The sequence below is a fragment of the Nycticebus coucang genome, chromosome X, assembly GCF_027406575.1.
Source record: "Nycticebus coucang isolate mNycCou1 chromosome X, mNycCou1.pri, whole genome shotgun sequence".
Classification (NCBI taxonomy): domain Eukaryota; kingdom Metazoa; phylum Chordata; class Mammalia; order Primates; family Lorisidae; genus Nycticebus; species Nycticebus coucang.
Genome location: NC_069804.1, coordinates 149,936,660 through 149,953,827, shown reverse-complemented (window position 1 = coordinate 149,953,827; position 17,168 = coordinate 149,936,660). Strand labels below are relative to the sequence as shown.

At 37.6% G+C, this 17,168-nt stretch overlaps 1 protein-coding gene across 1 annotated transcript in view; it reads left to right on the top strand.

The window, feature by feature from the left end:
* TENM1 (teneurin transmembrane protein 1) overlaps window positions 1-17,168 on the top strand; it is a 442,965-nt gene that overhangs the window by 353,242 nt on the left and 72,555 nt on the right. The window contains exon 19 of the mRNA XM_053580321.1: window positions 6,120-6,274. Within this exon, the coding sequence (XP_053436296.1) occupies window positions 6,120-6,274 (155 nt within the window). The remainder of the gene's footprint in view (window positions 1-6,119; window positions 6,275-17,168) is intronic.

Sequence of the window (17,168 nt, the reverse complement as noted above, 5' to 3'; positions counted from 1 at the left end):
CATGATGATATATACACACAAAACACTTCACAGATAATTTCATGCAGTTTTTCAAACTTCTAAAACCAATGCATACCCTGACCCCTGTGCTAAAACAATTGATAGCCTCATTTCAGCTACATGGCATAGTGGTGGAGAGAATGGGCATAGAACTCAGACAAACGTGAGCTAAATCTAGCATTTTCTAGGTATATAACCTGGAGTTAGTCACTCCATATCTCTGCACCTTCATTTTCTTATCGTTTTTTTTTTTTTATTAAATCATAGCTGTGTACATTAGTATGATCATGGGGCACCATACACTTGGTTCATAGACCATTTGACACATTTTCATCACACTAGTTAACATAGCTTTCATGGCATTTTCTTAGTTATTTTGCTAAGACCTTTACATTCCACATTTACTAGGATTCACAATGACATCAATGCTTACCTATTCCACAAAGCTGCTGTAAGGATTAAATGAGGAAATGTATGTAAAGAATCCAGCACAATACCTGGAGTATCATAGTATTCTTAGAAAATGAAAATGGTTATTATTTAGTAGTATTAGTTATTCTTCATGAGTTTTCAGTGGTACTTAGATTTCATACTAGGCTCATCAGGAATTCAACATGGTCCTTCAGATTTCAGCTTATCTGTCACTCAACTCTGAAAAATCACTTGTGACCTTCATTTCCCCAGCTTATCCCCAAAGACTGCTTTCATGGAACCTTGGACATGCCCCAAACTAGTGCTTCTTTCATGGCATCATAATTGCCTAGTTATTTGTTCATCCCCCCACCAGTTTCTGAGGTCCCTAAGGCCAATGCTATGTCTGTTTTCTACTCTCCTGTACTCCCAATACCTAGCACAGTGCCTGACACATAATAAGTATAAAATAAATCTTGAATAAATTAATAAGGGGAAAAACAGCTTGCTCAATAAGCTTTTAGAAAAATAGTGGTTGGTAGAGGTTAGAGACGTGTTCATTCACCTTGCCTTGCAGCAAAGCTTAAGTCTAAAACTTTGAGAGGATCAGAGGAACTGAAGAAAAACCAGTGCTGTAAACTGGCCTTGTCTGTCTTTCTCTCCATCAGAATTCTTGATTAATTATCCCACAAAGCTATCATTTGTTATGATGGAACTCTGAAGCTCTTAAAAGTACCTTTCAAGTCCTCAACGAAAGGATATTCCAGTCAGTAGAATGTTAGTTTGAATGCTTATCATTTGTAATTTGTGTTTAAGCTCTTTGGAATTTGAACTTTACTGTTTAGAACATATTATGACTTTTATTAAACAAAATAGCTGAATAAATAACACAATAATCACTAGTCATATAATATTACAGTAAGTTTATTAGTGTCTCCTATTGAGGAAATCCTGATCTCACTATTAACCACACAGGGGGATCAACTCAGCTGACCCCTGCTAACCTCTAGTGTCATACAGATAGCTATCTGTAAACCTTCCAAGTTAGAAGCTCCATTTAGTGGCTTCCTAGCAACAGAACCTAACAGTCTTATTATACATAAGAGACATATCTTTCTGATCCCAGTGGGCACACAAGAGGACAGTAGTCACATGAGTTACAGAATGGACTTTTCTGTCTAGTGGAGAGTTTCCATATATACCCTACATTTGATGCCAATTTTCAGAGGACTGGAATGCACATGAACAAAACAAAATATTTTAATCTTTCATTGATGAAAAGAACGCTTTAGAATCAGCTTATCAGTTACATAGTTCAGCACTGTCAAAATTGGAGACTGAGCTAGCACCATATTGAGCTTAGGACATTCCCTGGAAGCTGATTTTAACCATTTATCTCTGTCTCATAAAACTAAACAGCAGATTGTGTCAGGGGAAAAAAAATCCAGTATTTCAGTTTTCTGGTTGCTAGGGCTATAGATGAAGAGAATTTTATGACTACTTTCCAAAGCTTATATTCTGAAAGAAGTTTCATTTTTCATATAGAAATAATAAAAGTGTAGGTGGCCTCAACAGCTGTAATTTTTAAAAATTAAGTACAGAGATGCCTTCTGCGAACATTTAAAATTGGCATTCTGCACAGCCAAAAACTTTGATCTTCACTGTTATCTAATTTGGGATTTTAGCTACTATTTCCAGGCTATTAAGCGCCACATCTGAACTCCCAGTGATTACATCAGAATGCCCCTGTTCCCTTAGTATTGATCAACAACATCCTCTCCCCAACAGGTGATAAATTTATTAGTAACTATACAAGCTGCCCTAGCTTTAGGCAGTTGTCTTCTTAAGAATTATAGTATTTATTCATTGGAAGATAATAAGACAAGGGAAGAAGTCAAATAATTTTGTTTGTAATTCGTAGCTGTTTCATACAGAGGGATGCTTCACAGAGAAAAGAGCCTTGAGTTCAGATATTATATAACATCTCCTACTTTGCATGAAGCATTGTGAATAATTTTTTTACAAGATGCACTTTATTTATGAGCAGGTCCCACCGTAGAAAGAGCTTGTTAGGGCTTAATGCTGATGAATGGAGACAGCACCATTCACACTTCCAGGTTATAGTCTGTCAGTGTTTTCATTATATACACTAATTTGTAAGGATTTATTTATTTTCTCCCAAATGTAAAAATGCACTCCAAGCTAAACATGCTGTCTGGGTGTCTGAGCCCACTGTTTTTCTTGTTAGAGGGGTGGCATGGATGTGGGGACTCAAGCTCTTGTGTGTCATTCTTCCTACCTGCACCCCCAACTGCCATTACTGCCTAACCTTGTGGAACTATCAAAGAGCTATATATTTTTGTTTGCTTTAAAAATGAATCCTGGTTAAAATGTTAAAATCTGGAAGTGCTTTTCTTAATGCAGTTTAAATCTGTTCTTATCCAAAGTCTGTGCCTTTGATTGTATTTTAAGTGCTAATGAAAATGGACATGACCATTGGGACAAATTATGCCTACAACATTGGGTACAGAGTCTTCAATACCTGGGTAGAACAATATCAAAATATGAAAATAAATTGAATCTGTAGGTCTTGCTAGCCCCAGATGGCGTTATGTGATCTGAAATCACTCACATCCCCACCTCTGAAGAATAAAGCTTAAAATATATCCTGGGTATGTGTCACCTCCTCCCACCCTGTCTAACAAGCAGCATCACTATCCCTGGTTTATAACAGTACTCATGATGGGAGGGGAAACCTCCCCAAGTGATGGACAAAAATAATTCTCTTTTTTCTGCGTAGGGTTTCCAGTTGGTTTTTACCCTCAGCAAAAGTTAAATACCCCTTAAACTGCATCATTCAAAAGGTTGTAAACTAGTTCTTTGGGAAATTTTAGTGTTGGCTGGTTGCTTGGTTGGTTGGTTGGTAAGGGAAGAAAAATGAGGGGAAAATATGTCCACATAAAATCTTCATAGGTGTATCTATAAAGCACCTATCACATAGTTCCTTCAAAGCCCTTTATACTATTTCTTTTTCAACCCCAAACATAAGTGTAACCTGATCAAAGTTGATTAAGAGTCTCAAGGAAAAAGGAGTAGGTTTGAGATTTGGACCATGATAAAAGAAGTTGCTAAAACATTTACATTCTACAGTAACTGAGATAACGCCGGAAAGTCTATGTTAACCACTGTGATAAAAATGTGTCAAATGGTTTATGAAGTGAGTGTATGATGCCCCATAATCATATCATTGTATACAGTTATGATTTAATAAAAAAATTAAAAAAAAAAAGAAGTTGCTATAAAAATATATGAAAGGAGACTATTCTACAAATTGTCAGCAGAATAAGCCCTAAAGCCAAATATAGTGAGTATTTAATAAGCTCAGATGTATTTCAAAGGGCACCCATCCATGGAACTCAGCTGACATGAAGAGAAATTGACAGGGTTTAGAACTTCACCAAAATTAAAAGTGGGAAAACCATGTAAAACCCAGGATTATCCTCCCTGGATCAGCCCAAACTTCTCACTCTGATGGTGATGAAAAGGATGGTAGTCAAGGAACAACAGAATTGTTCTCCTTAATGTCATCATAAAGATATAAAGATATAAACCTCTTCGCATATGCTAGTTAAGAATACGTTTATTTCTCTATACTTTTTCAAACCTACTCAAATTTGTAGAGGATCAATTCTCTAAGTTTGCTACCTCCTAGTTAAGAGCAACACTTAATTTTATTTTTAATAGCCTTAACTTACTAAAGTTTTGGAGTATCCCTCTTAGACTTAGTATCAATGTATCCAGATTCTTTGTCCTTTGGCCATCACAGATCCCACCATAGTGGCATTCAGTACGTGTATAGTAAATGATTCATGATTGCATATACTTTAAGCACATCTCCTCTCAGCCTCTCTTTCCCTAGGCTTGAGTCTGAATCTTTCAGTCCATCCTCTTATGACAGCTAGATTTTAAATTTCACACTCAGTGAACTATTTAAGGTCCTAAATATCTGCCACAAACCAGACCAAATTCTAGTCTAAGGAATTTAATTTTTTTCAAAATACAAACAAACCAAAAATCAGAAGATCCTCCTTGGCCCTTGGTTGATCTGTGGCCAAAATGTTCTGGAGAGAAAATAAATGTTCACGCGCCATCATTTCACCTGACCTAATATTAAAAGTCTTTTTTAAACCTCCTTAAAAGTCCTTATGCCTCTAAAAATGGTGAAGGGATTGACTGACATGGAATAACCTTGTTTGGACATGCTAGTTTCCTTACAGAGCTCACCAAAACTCAGATGATTCTTGAAGCATTCTGGGGAAGTTAAAACGATTCTGTACTTTTACAAATAACAAGGATTAATAATTCCTAAGGAACATTAGGATTACTCAAAGTAAACCATAAAGCCAAGTCTTAATGTTAACTTTCTGGCAAAGAGTTAGCTCCTGTAAAAACAGTTTATTACGTTGGGCTTATAAACTGTTTTTAGATGAATTTTTGCTTTGCCAGGAAATTAGCATGTGTATTTGAGAGAGAAAGAAAGAGAGAGAGAGAGAGAGAGGAAGTTGTTTTGTTAAAAGGACATGCTTGTTAGCACCAAAGTTCCTAACTTTAACATACACTCCATGAGTCTCACCAGGTCTGAATAAAGGAGAGAGGGGGAAAAGACTAAACTGTAGACTAGTTTTGAAGTAATGCCATGTGATTATTTTCAAGAGCACTGCCAAAAGTACCAAGGGAAACAGGAGTTGAGCCATATGTTCTTTAAGGTTGTCTGACGCTTTCTATATGTATTATTTCATATGATACAACAACCTAGGTATACAGAACGAACTCATCCTGGTTTGTCAAGGACTCCCCAGGTTTTAAAACTGAGCACTGCCTCAGTCCCAGGCAAACCAGAATAATGGGTCGCCTTAGCTACATAAGCCAGATCATCTTTCCCCTATTTTACCAAAGAGGAAGCTGCAATTTGGAAATGAATGACTGAAAGTCACACATCAGTTATAAGTGGTGTATTCAGTACGAGAACCCAAGCCTTCTAACTGGTATCAGAATATACTTTCTAAGAAATCAGGCTGTAATTAACACAGTGCATAAAAACTACTGTGGAAATGTTATTGGCTTTTATTTTTTCTAGAAGCTCAACCATTCCCTTTCTAATGCCATAATTTTTCTCCCCAACACCCCTTTTAATATATAATACAGAGGAAAATAATTAAGCAGAGTTTATTGGAATTATTACAAACTTCATGTTAACTGAGTGTGAATTGATGAAAATAATTGTAATGCTTTTCTAGCCAGTTATTTCCTAATGAAACCATGAAAATAAGCAGCGACCCTCAAAAAAATGTAGCATGTTACTTCCTCTGTCTTTTCCCATTTATTTTAAAGAGGTTTTTTTTTTTTTTAGTCTGTTCATTGGGGTATGCAAGTATCAAAGGGTAGAAATGTAAAAGTGGACAAAACAAAATTGTTTTAGGGCTGACTTTATCTCCATATGTTATTTTTTATCATTTCTTCTGAGTACACAAAAAAGTAAATGTGTATTCCAACAACTCTCTACCATTACTGTCCTGTCTGTACTGAGCAAAATTGAACCTATATATCTTTAAAATGCCTTTCCATTGCCATGGCTTTTTGCAAAATAGTGAGCTTAGTGCATATGTGGCCCACTAGACTACTAATGCTCGTTTGCTCTTTCCCAACAGGCATCACAGTTGATAGGCATGGATTCATTTACTTTGTGGATGGGACTATGATTCGGAGAATTGATGAGAACACTGTGATCACAACTGTAATCGGCTCAAATGGTCTGACTTCCACACAGCCACTGAGCTGTGACTCAGGAATGGACATCACTCAGGTAGGCACCACTGGTTTTCAAGTGTTATCACCATTTGGCATCACAGAAATGGATAACAATTTTCTCATACTGAAATTAGGTAGAACGGAAGCCTCGTGTATCTGTTATAACACTAGATTGCATAAGTTTCTCTTTATATAACTTACTTTTTTTCTCCTTAGAAAAACTTAGTTGGGAGATATGGTAAGGATGGAAGTAATGCTAGGTGGAATAGTGTCATAACAATTAAAGTCTCCTTAATTTGTATCAATTAGAGGATAAGGCAAATCTGATTAATTGAATTTTTCAAGATATATAATTTTATGTTTTAATGAAACAAAACGAATTTTTTTTAAAGTAATAACTACTAAAGCATTTCAGATATCTTTTTTAATGAATATATGAGCATGACTTGTTATTCATGTGTATATAAATAGCTATTGACAAGGTGTTTGAAAGTTTTCTTTTTTATTAACTCATAACTGTGTACATTACTGCATTTATGGGGTACAATGTGCTGATTTTATATACAATTTGGAATGTTTACATTTATTTAGGAATTTTTTTTAGGGCACTGAGAATTGAAGAGAAAATTTACCGTAGCTCTTCTCTAGGGCCAAAATTCTGACTTGACCACAATTCCACGAAATCAGTATTAGACATGTAATGAGATTTTTAAAGCATACAACATAGTCGTGGCACTCCAGGAATGCCTTTCTTAGTGTACAGAAACAAGAATCTGGTGTGTAATATGAAAGAAAGAAATAGATTAGATTGTCATCAAAAGAACTTTAGCTGTAACATTCCAGATATCTGTAACTTTGATGAGGTAGATTATTAATCTTTTCAAAGAGATTAGAATGGATGTTGAGAATTTTAGAACTTACTAGTATATCAAAGAGGATGATTTTGACTTCAAGTAATAAAACACTTGTTTAACAGTGGTTTAAACAACAAGATTTAATAATCTCACATAATGAGATGTCCAAAAGTAGGCAAAGATGCCAGCATATTTCCTTCTTATGTCACATTGGCCAGCATTGGGTCACATGCCTATGCCTTTACCAACCACTGGCAAAGGGGAAATGGGATTTCCATAATGGATTCAGACCCTCTGGAAGTGGGTCCCCTTCCTTGACCATATTGCTACCTGATTCTTCAACCAAAACCAGGGTTCTAGTAGCAAGAAAGGAAGGGTTGCCATCAGGTAGGGAACCAACAGTATCCCCCACAGTAAGGATATTCCTGTTGCTTCATTTTTCATACCACATAAAATCTGGGATAACGAGGAAAGTAAAATGAGCACGTCACCCAGAAACCTTTCTTTAGTCATTAGCTCTAATACCTCCTCCCACCTCCACCCACCATGAGTATACAGCTCTATAATAAACACTGGAAATGTGCCTTTGGGGGACTTTTCCTTCCCCCTGTGCTCCTGCCCCACCCCAGAAACTCAGGAAATGGTTGAATATAGGCAACTACAAAAACAAAATGGGGAGTAAGCCTGGAAAACTGACAAATGTTGATCAAACCATTTTTAATAGAGATTTGAGTGGGTCAGGCTATCAAGCCCTAGAACAGTCCAACTTGCCGTGATTCAAATCCTGCAGAAGGCAATGAAAAGGAGCATTATTTATGGCAATAAGGAGGGTGTGAATGCATTTATATGGGGGAGGGGGGAGAGAAAGGATGCACTTGTATGATTCACTTGTGGGATATTTTTAACTTAAAATAGGACACTTAGTATTGCAATCAGTCAACTCTAAACAACTTTTCTGTTTCTATGTGGAAAAGTTATGCTGAAAAGAGAATTCTTTATCTAAATAGAGCAAACATATCCTCATCACCATGAGAAGGGTTCTTTTCCACATGTCACTTTCTAAATATCATTGCCACCATAAAATCTACCTCATCCTTTTCAGGTTGGGATTCTATAATGCAGCCCCCTGAAAAGGAGCCCTGGAAACCAGGAGACAGAATCACATTTTCCCCATGATGTTGCATTCCAAGCCTCTGTTTCTCTGAAGCACCCCCTTCCCTTTTCTCTATACTTCATTTTAGAGATACAGATTTTTTTTGTCAGGGGAGATAAGGGGTTCCATGGGGTGAGAGGGGGGCGCTAGAAGCCAGCAAGATTTACTAGGAAATAAAGCAGTCTTCATAGCCAAACTATTTGATAGCTATCTCTGCTGCTGTCCATTTCCTGTTCTGTGCCTGAGGCACACTAAAAGATAACTACAATTTATCCACCCAGAGTGACTCTGAACAAGGAAGCCATACTAATCTCTACCTCAGTGTCCAGTGTACTACCTTCCACCTTTATTAGAGGCCTGCTGATCATGGCCCCATTCCTCCAGCCCTCACACTTCACCTCTTTCATGAGGACCTTCCCTGATGGTTCTACCCTGTTTCCCCGAAAATAAGACATCCTCCAAAAATAAGACCTACTTACAGGAAGGATAAGATGTCCCCTGAAAATAAGACCTAGCACATCTTTGGGAGCACACCTTAAAATAAGACACTGTCTTATTTTTGGGGAAACGGGGTAGTCCTCACTGTCATTTCATTCCCTTACTATAATTTTTTCTTTCTTGGCAAACTGTGTATCCAACTACTCTCACGTAGTATACTGTGTGTTCTTTGAACATGCATAGGAAGTGCTCAGCATGCACAGTTAACATATAGACCTGTACCAAAAGGATACTGAAAAAAGTATGGAAGGGTGGTGAAAGATAGAGCTAGAGAAGGAACTGGGATGAAATGGCAAAGGACCTTATAAGCACAGTAGAGCTTTGGTTTTATCAAGTGTACGATGTGGAACCAATAATAGCATTGAGCATTTTTTAAATAGTATTAACATGGAAATTGTGTTTAAATATCATTCTAGCTGTCTTAAAGAGAGTGAAGTGGAGTGAAACAGTACTAGAGGCAGGGAGATCACTTAAGAGGCAGTTGAAGTAATTCAGGTATGACGGAGTCAAAACATATGAATATATAAATGATTGGCCCCTTTCTAAGGGGCTGCTATATTACTTAAGTTGTTTTCAACAACTTTTTGGATGTTCAGTTAATATTTGGGGGGGACACAACTCTATAGTGAGACTGTCCATGATGCTACTCAACTTTATGCAGGTTGCATAGGCAGGCAATGTCATTGGTTGAACCTAAAGTGTCACAGTATGGATTGAGAAAGCAAATTAGTGAAATGTTGGAGCTAATATCAAAGAACTTGTTGAATGACAATTCCAAATTAAGAAAGTACATGGATGGTGGTACCACTCACTAAGACAGATAATACAAGATGAAGAGAAGTAAGTTTGAGTGACAGTTGGATGATGAGCTCAGTTTGAGTTCAGTGTGTTGCGTGTGAGATGCCTACATGGCACCCAGGTAAAGATATCTGGCAGGCAATTGGATATAAGTCTAAATCTCAAGGTGTGAAATACAGATTAGATTTTGATTATTACTAGTTTACACATGGTAGTGGCAAATAGGTGAGTGGATGTGATCTCTGAAGGCGGGTGCACAGCATAAAAAGAGAAGAAGACTTAAGCCCAAACTCTGAGGAACACCAATATTCAAGAGAAAGCCGAGGAATGGGAACCCACAAAGGATGCTGAGGAAGAGATGTGGTAAATAGGAGAAAAACCAGGAAAGACCAAGGAGAGCAAGATTTTTAAGAAGAAGGGAATGATCAATATCAAATGTTACGTAGAGATCATGGAGAATAAGGTATTTTGAGAAGCCATTTGATTTTACAGCATTAATGACTCTAATAAGAATACCTTTGGTAGAATGCTAATTAATGAGAACCAGATTGCAGTGGCAGAATGGGAAAGGGAAAAATGGAGGAAGTGAAAATAGATCACTTCTTTTGGATGTTTGCCTGGGAAGAAAAGGCTTTGGCATCAAGGCAAATCAGCTCCCTGGTGTGGGCAAATCAGCACCCAGGTGTGGCACAGGTGAACAAAAACTGCATCACATCAAATGGGATCAGTGGGTTAGTGGATAGAGTATTTACCAGGAGGAAGCCTGTGTGTGCCACCGCTTCCTAGATGCTCAGCCATTATGGCCAGAGCTTCCCATCTGTTTAGACAACTATGGCAGATTGACAAGCGATGTTTCCCATGACTGTACTTAGGAACATGGGCTGTCTTCAACTAGACAGAAGAAAGCTGAGTAGGGAGCTTCATAACACTCTTCAAGATCAAAGCCCCAGTTGTTTATAGTAGTACTTACAGTGATCCAGCTGAGCTTATACAGTGCTCAGTTTCATATTTCAGTAAATCAAACTAAACTGATGGGTGAGAACAGAGACAAATGTCTAAATGAGAGCACACAGTTTCTGCTGACGGGAATAGAGGAGAGAGAAAATAGAGGCCTGTGTTGCAACATGAAGATTTGAATCAGACCCTAAGAAAAGCTTACTGTTTTTAAGACTGCGTGGCAGCATCATACATTATCAAAAGATGTTGTGGAGTTCCTACCTTTTGAAACTTTTCGAGCAAATATGGTATCACAGTAATGTATGGAAGCTTAATATATGGGCCTCTGTGAAGCCAGGAAAATGGACCAACTGTTTTCTCAAGGTTTCTTCCAACTCCGTGAAGGTTTCTTTACAGAAGTATAATCAAATTTCTCAAGTTCCTCATTATCTTTCCTGCATTGCAAAACCAAAAGGTCTCCAACAAAGAAAGGCCCATCTGTGTCAGCATGGTACCTAAGCAGATTGGGAAGTGATGTCAAAAAATGATCCCCTTTCTCTTTCTTGACTTTGCCTTCTGCACCTTCTGAGGCAAACCTGAGCCCAGCAAGAATCAGTTCTCAATAGCTTGCCCTAATCTTCAGCAGACCATGATATCCTATAGTAATTCAAAGAATAAGTGCTACCATTTATAGAGGGCTTACTGTGTGGCAACAACTGGGCTAAGCATCTTATTCATACTGTTCCATTTTATCTCCATAACCCAACCACCCTTGGGTGGTAGATATTATTTTCCTTATCTACAGAGGAGAAAACTGGTAATCAGAAGGATTAGGTGTGTACTGTGACCCATTGAGTTATTAAGTGATATAACTAAGACTTGAGCACAAGCTTTCTGACCCCAAGTGTGTAATTTTCCAACTTCCACATTCTCAATGACAATGGGAGATGACTGAATATCACTGTATTTAGCTGAGTGACAAATGCTGCTTGGTTGAGAAATATGCTGTCTATTCACTGAATGTGTGTTTAGTGGTACTTAGGAAATAGCTTAATAAAATCTAATCATCTCAAGAAATGAAATTTGCTTTGATAATAAAATCAGCCATTTGTTCAAAATCAATATCTTTTTTTGATTTACTGAAATGTGAAACTGAACTCTCAGTGTAAACTCTGAAGCATAACTGCCCTTTGTAAGCACCACTATAAACAACCAGGCCTTTCACTTCAGGAGATGAGTTGATTATGGAGAGATTAGGCTCTTTATTTCCATTGCTGCTTTTGAATCATCTTTCTCTGGTAACTCGCTTTCATCTCGTGCCTGACTAGAATGGAATTGGAAGTTCAACCAAGTCTCTTGGTGAGATAGCAAATTTGGGAATTGATTTACTTCTTGGAGCCTGTTTAATGTTCTTCTAGAAATCAACCCAATAGGAGATACACAAGCAAAATGGATGCACAGGTCATCCTGTTGACCCACTGCCCTTAAGGTACACTTTAAGGTGTTTGTCTAAACTCACCACCTATATACATAGCCAGTGCTCCAGTAACACTTGTTGGGTGGTCTGTATACTCCCCACTGGCTCCCAATAGCACCCATTCATCACATGGGCCTAACAGGTAGAGAGAAGCATCATCCATGGTTATAAAGAAAAGAAGGTAACTGGTTCTCTGGAGGAGCAACCTTTGCCCCATACATTTAATCTATTGAGCTAGCTCACTAGGAATCATATTCCTCTCCTTGGTCATTTGATGCTGGACTCTCTCCAGAATATTCTCACCATGTTGTAACAGTCCAACCTCTGCTCTAATGCTTCTTGTAATAGAGAACTTACTACTTCCCCAGGTAGCTTATTTCATCTTGGAATGTTTCTGGCTAATAAAAAGCTTTCCTTGAGATTGGCAGTGCCTGTGACTCAAAGGACTAGGGTGCCAGTCCCATATACCAGGGGTGGCAGGTTCAAGCCTGGCCCAGCCCGGCCAAAAACTGTAAAAAAAAAAAAGCTTTTCTGGGATTCCTTTAACTTTTTATCTGCCTTTAACTGTCACCATCAAATCTTATTGTAACTCTTTAGGCCCCGAGTTATAAATGTAATGTTTTCTATGAAATGTATATATATATACTAGTGAACCAAGAACTTTACTGAGTAATTGTATATATGTTATTTTATTTAATCCTCATGACAATCCTTCAAGATAGGTATTATGTTCCCCTCATCTTAATAAACATGGAAAAGGAGAGTAGGAAGAGTTGAGTAACTTGGTTAAGGTCACAGAACCAATAAAAGACAGTTGGAATTTGAACCTGATCAACCTGATGCCAAAGTCCACATTATTTTCACCAAACTACTGTATCAAACTTCCTCTTCCACATGCGAGTCCTTTCAATATAAGAGAACAATGCTCTCCTGCCTCCTAAGTCACATCCTTAATTCATTTAACTGTACCCCTCTGGGCATGGTTTTGAGTTCCTTCACCATTGTCCTCACTCTTCTCTGAACATGTTCCCATTTACCTATATCTCTTTGAAAGAGTAGCTTCCAGAAATCAATAAAATAATTCAGCTATACTCTGCTTACTCAGAGGTAAAATGGGGAGGACCACAACTCTCTTTCTAAATTCTCTGTTTCCATTCCTTTTACCCAGTGATTTTCAGAAGAACTTTAGCCACAGAATGTTTACACAAAATAAATCCCAGTTCATACAACAGATGCAAACAACAGATTCAAACAAAAAGTCGTACCTCAGAACCTTCCTTCTTCAGGCTTACTCACTCCCATACAATGGTAGCTTGCACGGTGACTCAAATGGCACTTTTGCAAAATGCTAAAGAAATGAAGAACACATTTTAACAAATGACAGCTAAGTTAAATTAATTTTTATCACAACTGCATTATATTTTGACATATGATGTGAGGACAGAGAACTATAATTCACATATCTCTCATCCCCATCTCATCTTGTACTTACATAGGTAATTATTTGCCTCTCACTGCAGGGTCTTACCTTAGCCTGTATTCCATTCTGTGTTGTTGATTTACTCCATTTTGTTGTATTCTTCTGCTATTATCCAATGTCTTCACTATCCTTCCCAGCCTTTTGTCACTTATGGACTTGATTAATACCTTCTATGTCTTCATCCATGATAAAACTGATGGATAGATAGACTAAGATATCACTAGGCACCACTAGACTAGTTATCTCTTAGATTATGGACCCATCTGTTTAAATTATCATCTATGGGTTATGATTTATAGTAGATCAGAAAATCAATATAATGAATTATGACTACCTTTTAAAAAAGATGAAACACACACAAAAAAATCATAGCATAGCACATGTAGTAGGGGTAAGTATTATTTCATAAGATTTTTATTTCAACTTTATAAAATAGTGTAAAATACAGTGCCTAGTGTAGGTCACAATCAAAACAAGTTTGAAAGCTACTATCATCACCTTGTACATGTATTTTCCCCCAACTTATCCATAAAGGTATTATGAGAAACATTACCAGGTTTAGACTCTGTTCAAAAGGCAATAAAAACCACTAACAATATTGGTCATAGTATCCATAAATACCAATTCTTCATCTGAGAAATAAGAAACAACTGTCTCATAACAAAATTGAGGATCTTTTCCAAATTGACATAAAGCCCCTTTCATACAGTGGGTGGGGCGCTTCTTCTGATTCTTCTTAAAGTCATAACTATATTTAACCATCCATAACTGCAATCTTCCAGCATATCTTCTACTACTACTTTTCTGAAAACCCATTCACAAATTCTTTTTAAGAGGTAATTCTTCCTGGCCAGAAAACATGACTCAGTTAAAGAAGCTAGGTGCTCTTATATAATCCTTTCACCCATCTTGGATTTTAGAAAATTTGAATTAATATGCTTTGTGGTCATTCTCCTTAACAGAGAAAATAAAACCTTCCTTTCTTTCACTTCCATCAGCATTATACCACCTATCCCAAGCAACAGACCTCTGTCTTCCCTGGTTATTTTCTGCTCTCCACATAACTGAAAAAGCCATTTTCTCTTCCACTTAGAATTTTTTTGCAAGCTTCAGATAAAGGAAGCACAACTGGATAGAAGGGGAAATATAAAGCCTCCCCTTCAAAAACTACATGTCAATTCAATTTTATACATGTGGATTCAGCACTTTCTGTTTTTTTTTTTTTTAACACATAATAACATCTTGGCATGAAAAGTTATAGCAATCTGTTAAAAAAAAAAGTAAGTTTTAAGACAAAAGACACCTTCTTATACTCCTGCCTAACGACTCTCGTTGTCTCTCCCTCTTTCTCCCCTGCCAACCCTTTCATGTCTACAGAATGTCCTCCACCACCCTGAGTAATATGGGTGATACTGAAACTCAAGTTCTTCAGTGGTTACTTGCCTTTCTTTGTGCACTTCCATCACTCCCATATGCACACTGAAAGCGAACAGAATTAGATCTTTCAAATGAAGGCCATTATAAGTGAAATTCCCTGCAGGGACAGACTTCTGAATTTTGTGAAGCTCTGTAGGGAATCAAGAAAATCTGAATTATAATAAGTTTGCTCGAATAAAGAGATCCGGAGGGGAGTTTATTTTAAAATTTCTTGTCACTAGAGATGAAAATCTCACCTCCTCCACCCCCATTTCTCCCTCTCAATGTTTTCATATCTGTGGAACCTATCTCACTGTCAAAGGAAACAAAAGGTCTGTGAACATACTCCAGATAATTTGGACACAGGGATGTGGGATATACGGTAGAAGGAAAGACTGAGTTACAGGTAAACAGGAAGGCAGGGAAGATGAAATCATGTTATTTGAAATATCTGAAGACATATCTCTCAGGGTCCAGCAATACCAGTAGGCAGCAGACAAAGCTAGGTGAGAGAAAAAGAGAGATGACAAAAAGAATAAAAGAAGATTAGAGAGTGGAGAGAAGATCAAACAACAGATTAATGAGGCCCAAAGAGTAACAGAATGGAACAAAAAAAGTAATTTGGTATCCCTTATGCCAAACATTTATTCTGTCCTAATTGGCCTTGGTTAGTTTAACCAACAGAACCAACCATTTGCATAGTAACTGTCAACTAAGGGATCAGACAATGATATTGCCATTTTCTTTCACTGTTATCATACCTGGACAACATCAATAGTGCAGCAATCTGGTTGTTACTGTAGGAGTACAAAGGTTCATATAAATGTAGAAATGGGAGTAGGAGAAGTGTTAGTCTCTACAAGATAAAGATGGAGCTCAATCCACATTAACCATAGTAGGACATTGCTAACTTAGCCACAACCTTCTCAAAGACATCATTATGACAATAACCTTCATTGTGAATGTATTTAAATTAGAAAGTGATAACTATTAAATTAAAACGAACAGGCAAGGTGGCAGATTAGAAACAGCTTCTTACTAGCCACTCGTGGCAATACAGGGAACTAGAACTGCAGCCACCTCTGGCTGGAGGAACTTACACTGATACATCACTCCAAGGGCACAGTGAAGGAGTGATGGACTCCAGGAATGGATAAGGAGATCTGGAGCTGAGGAGAGATGGCACAGAAGGCAAGTGCTTGTGTACAAGCAGGGGCCAGCCGACCAGCCCTCATGCGGTCTGGTGACAAGAAAGGGCTGTCCTGAAGCTTATTGATTTTGGATTAACCAGCTCCATTGAGAAGTTTAAAGTGCTTAAACAAGTGAGGGGACTCAGCTTTTGGAAAGACGATATTGATAAGTCTCCACTGCAACATACTGCTTTATTTTATTTTATTTTATTTTATTTTATTTTATTTTATTTTATTTTATTTTTCTTCTATATTTGGCAGTGGGGAGGGATCTTGCATTTCCCCAGGCTGGAAAGGAACTCCTAACTTGGAGGAACCCACCCAGCCCAACCCACCAAAGGCCTAGATTTGCAGGTGTGGTCATAGCACCCTGCTAATCACCACTACTTCTCCTGTCATTTTCTTTCTCTCTTTCTGAACTTCCTCTCTTCTTCTCTTTAATTCTTTTCTTTCCCCCTTCTTTTTTTCTTCCCTTTTTCTTTTTTTTTCTTCCTCCCACATCACTCTTTATCCTTCTCTTCCTTTTCACCTTATACCAAAAGGCCACTTCAACACCTAAGCTCCAAGACAAGGTAATTTAAAGCAAAGAAGTTAGTGAGAAGGAAAAAGAAGTGAATAAGAAGAAGACACACAAGAGGAGGAATCAACAAAAAAATTCTGGCAACATGAAAAAACAAAGCAGAGCAACGCCCCCCAAGGGACCATGAGGCAGCTATGGCAGAGGATTCCACCTATAAAGAATTAATGGAAATGACAGGAAGAGAATTTAAAATGTGGATGGTAAATTCAATAAAGGTAACTGACCAAAATGTGGAAAAATAGAACCAAAAAATGAATGAAAGATATGAATATATAGAAAGGATATGGAAGAGCTGAAGAAATTGAAGGAGTCAATCAGGGAACTTAAAGGTGTAGTAAAAATTATCAATAACAGATTAGACTGTGGAGAAGAAAGAAACTAAAGCTAAAGGATGAAGCTCTTGAGCTAACCCAGGTAGTAAAAGAGACAGGAAAGAAGAGAGAGAAAGCAGAGCATTTACTCAGAGAATTATGGAACTTCATGAAGCATTCAAACATGTGAATTATAGGTATCCCTGAAAAAGAAGAACTTTCCAAAGGAATGGAAGTCATACTGGAGGATATCATA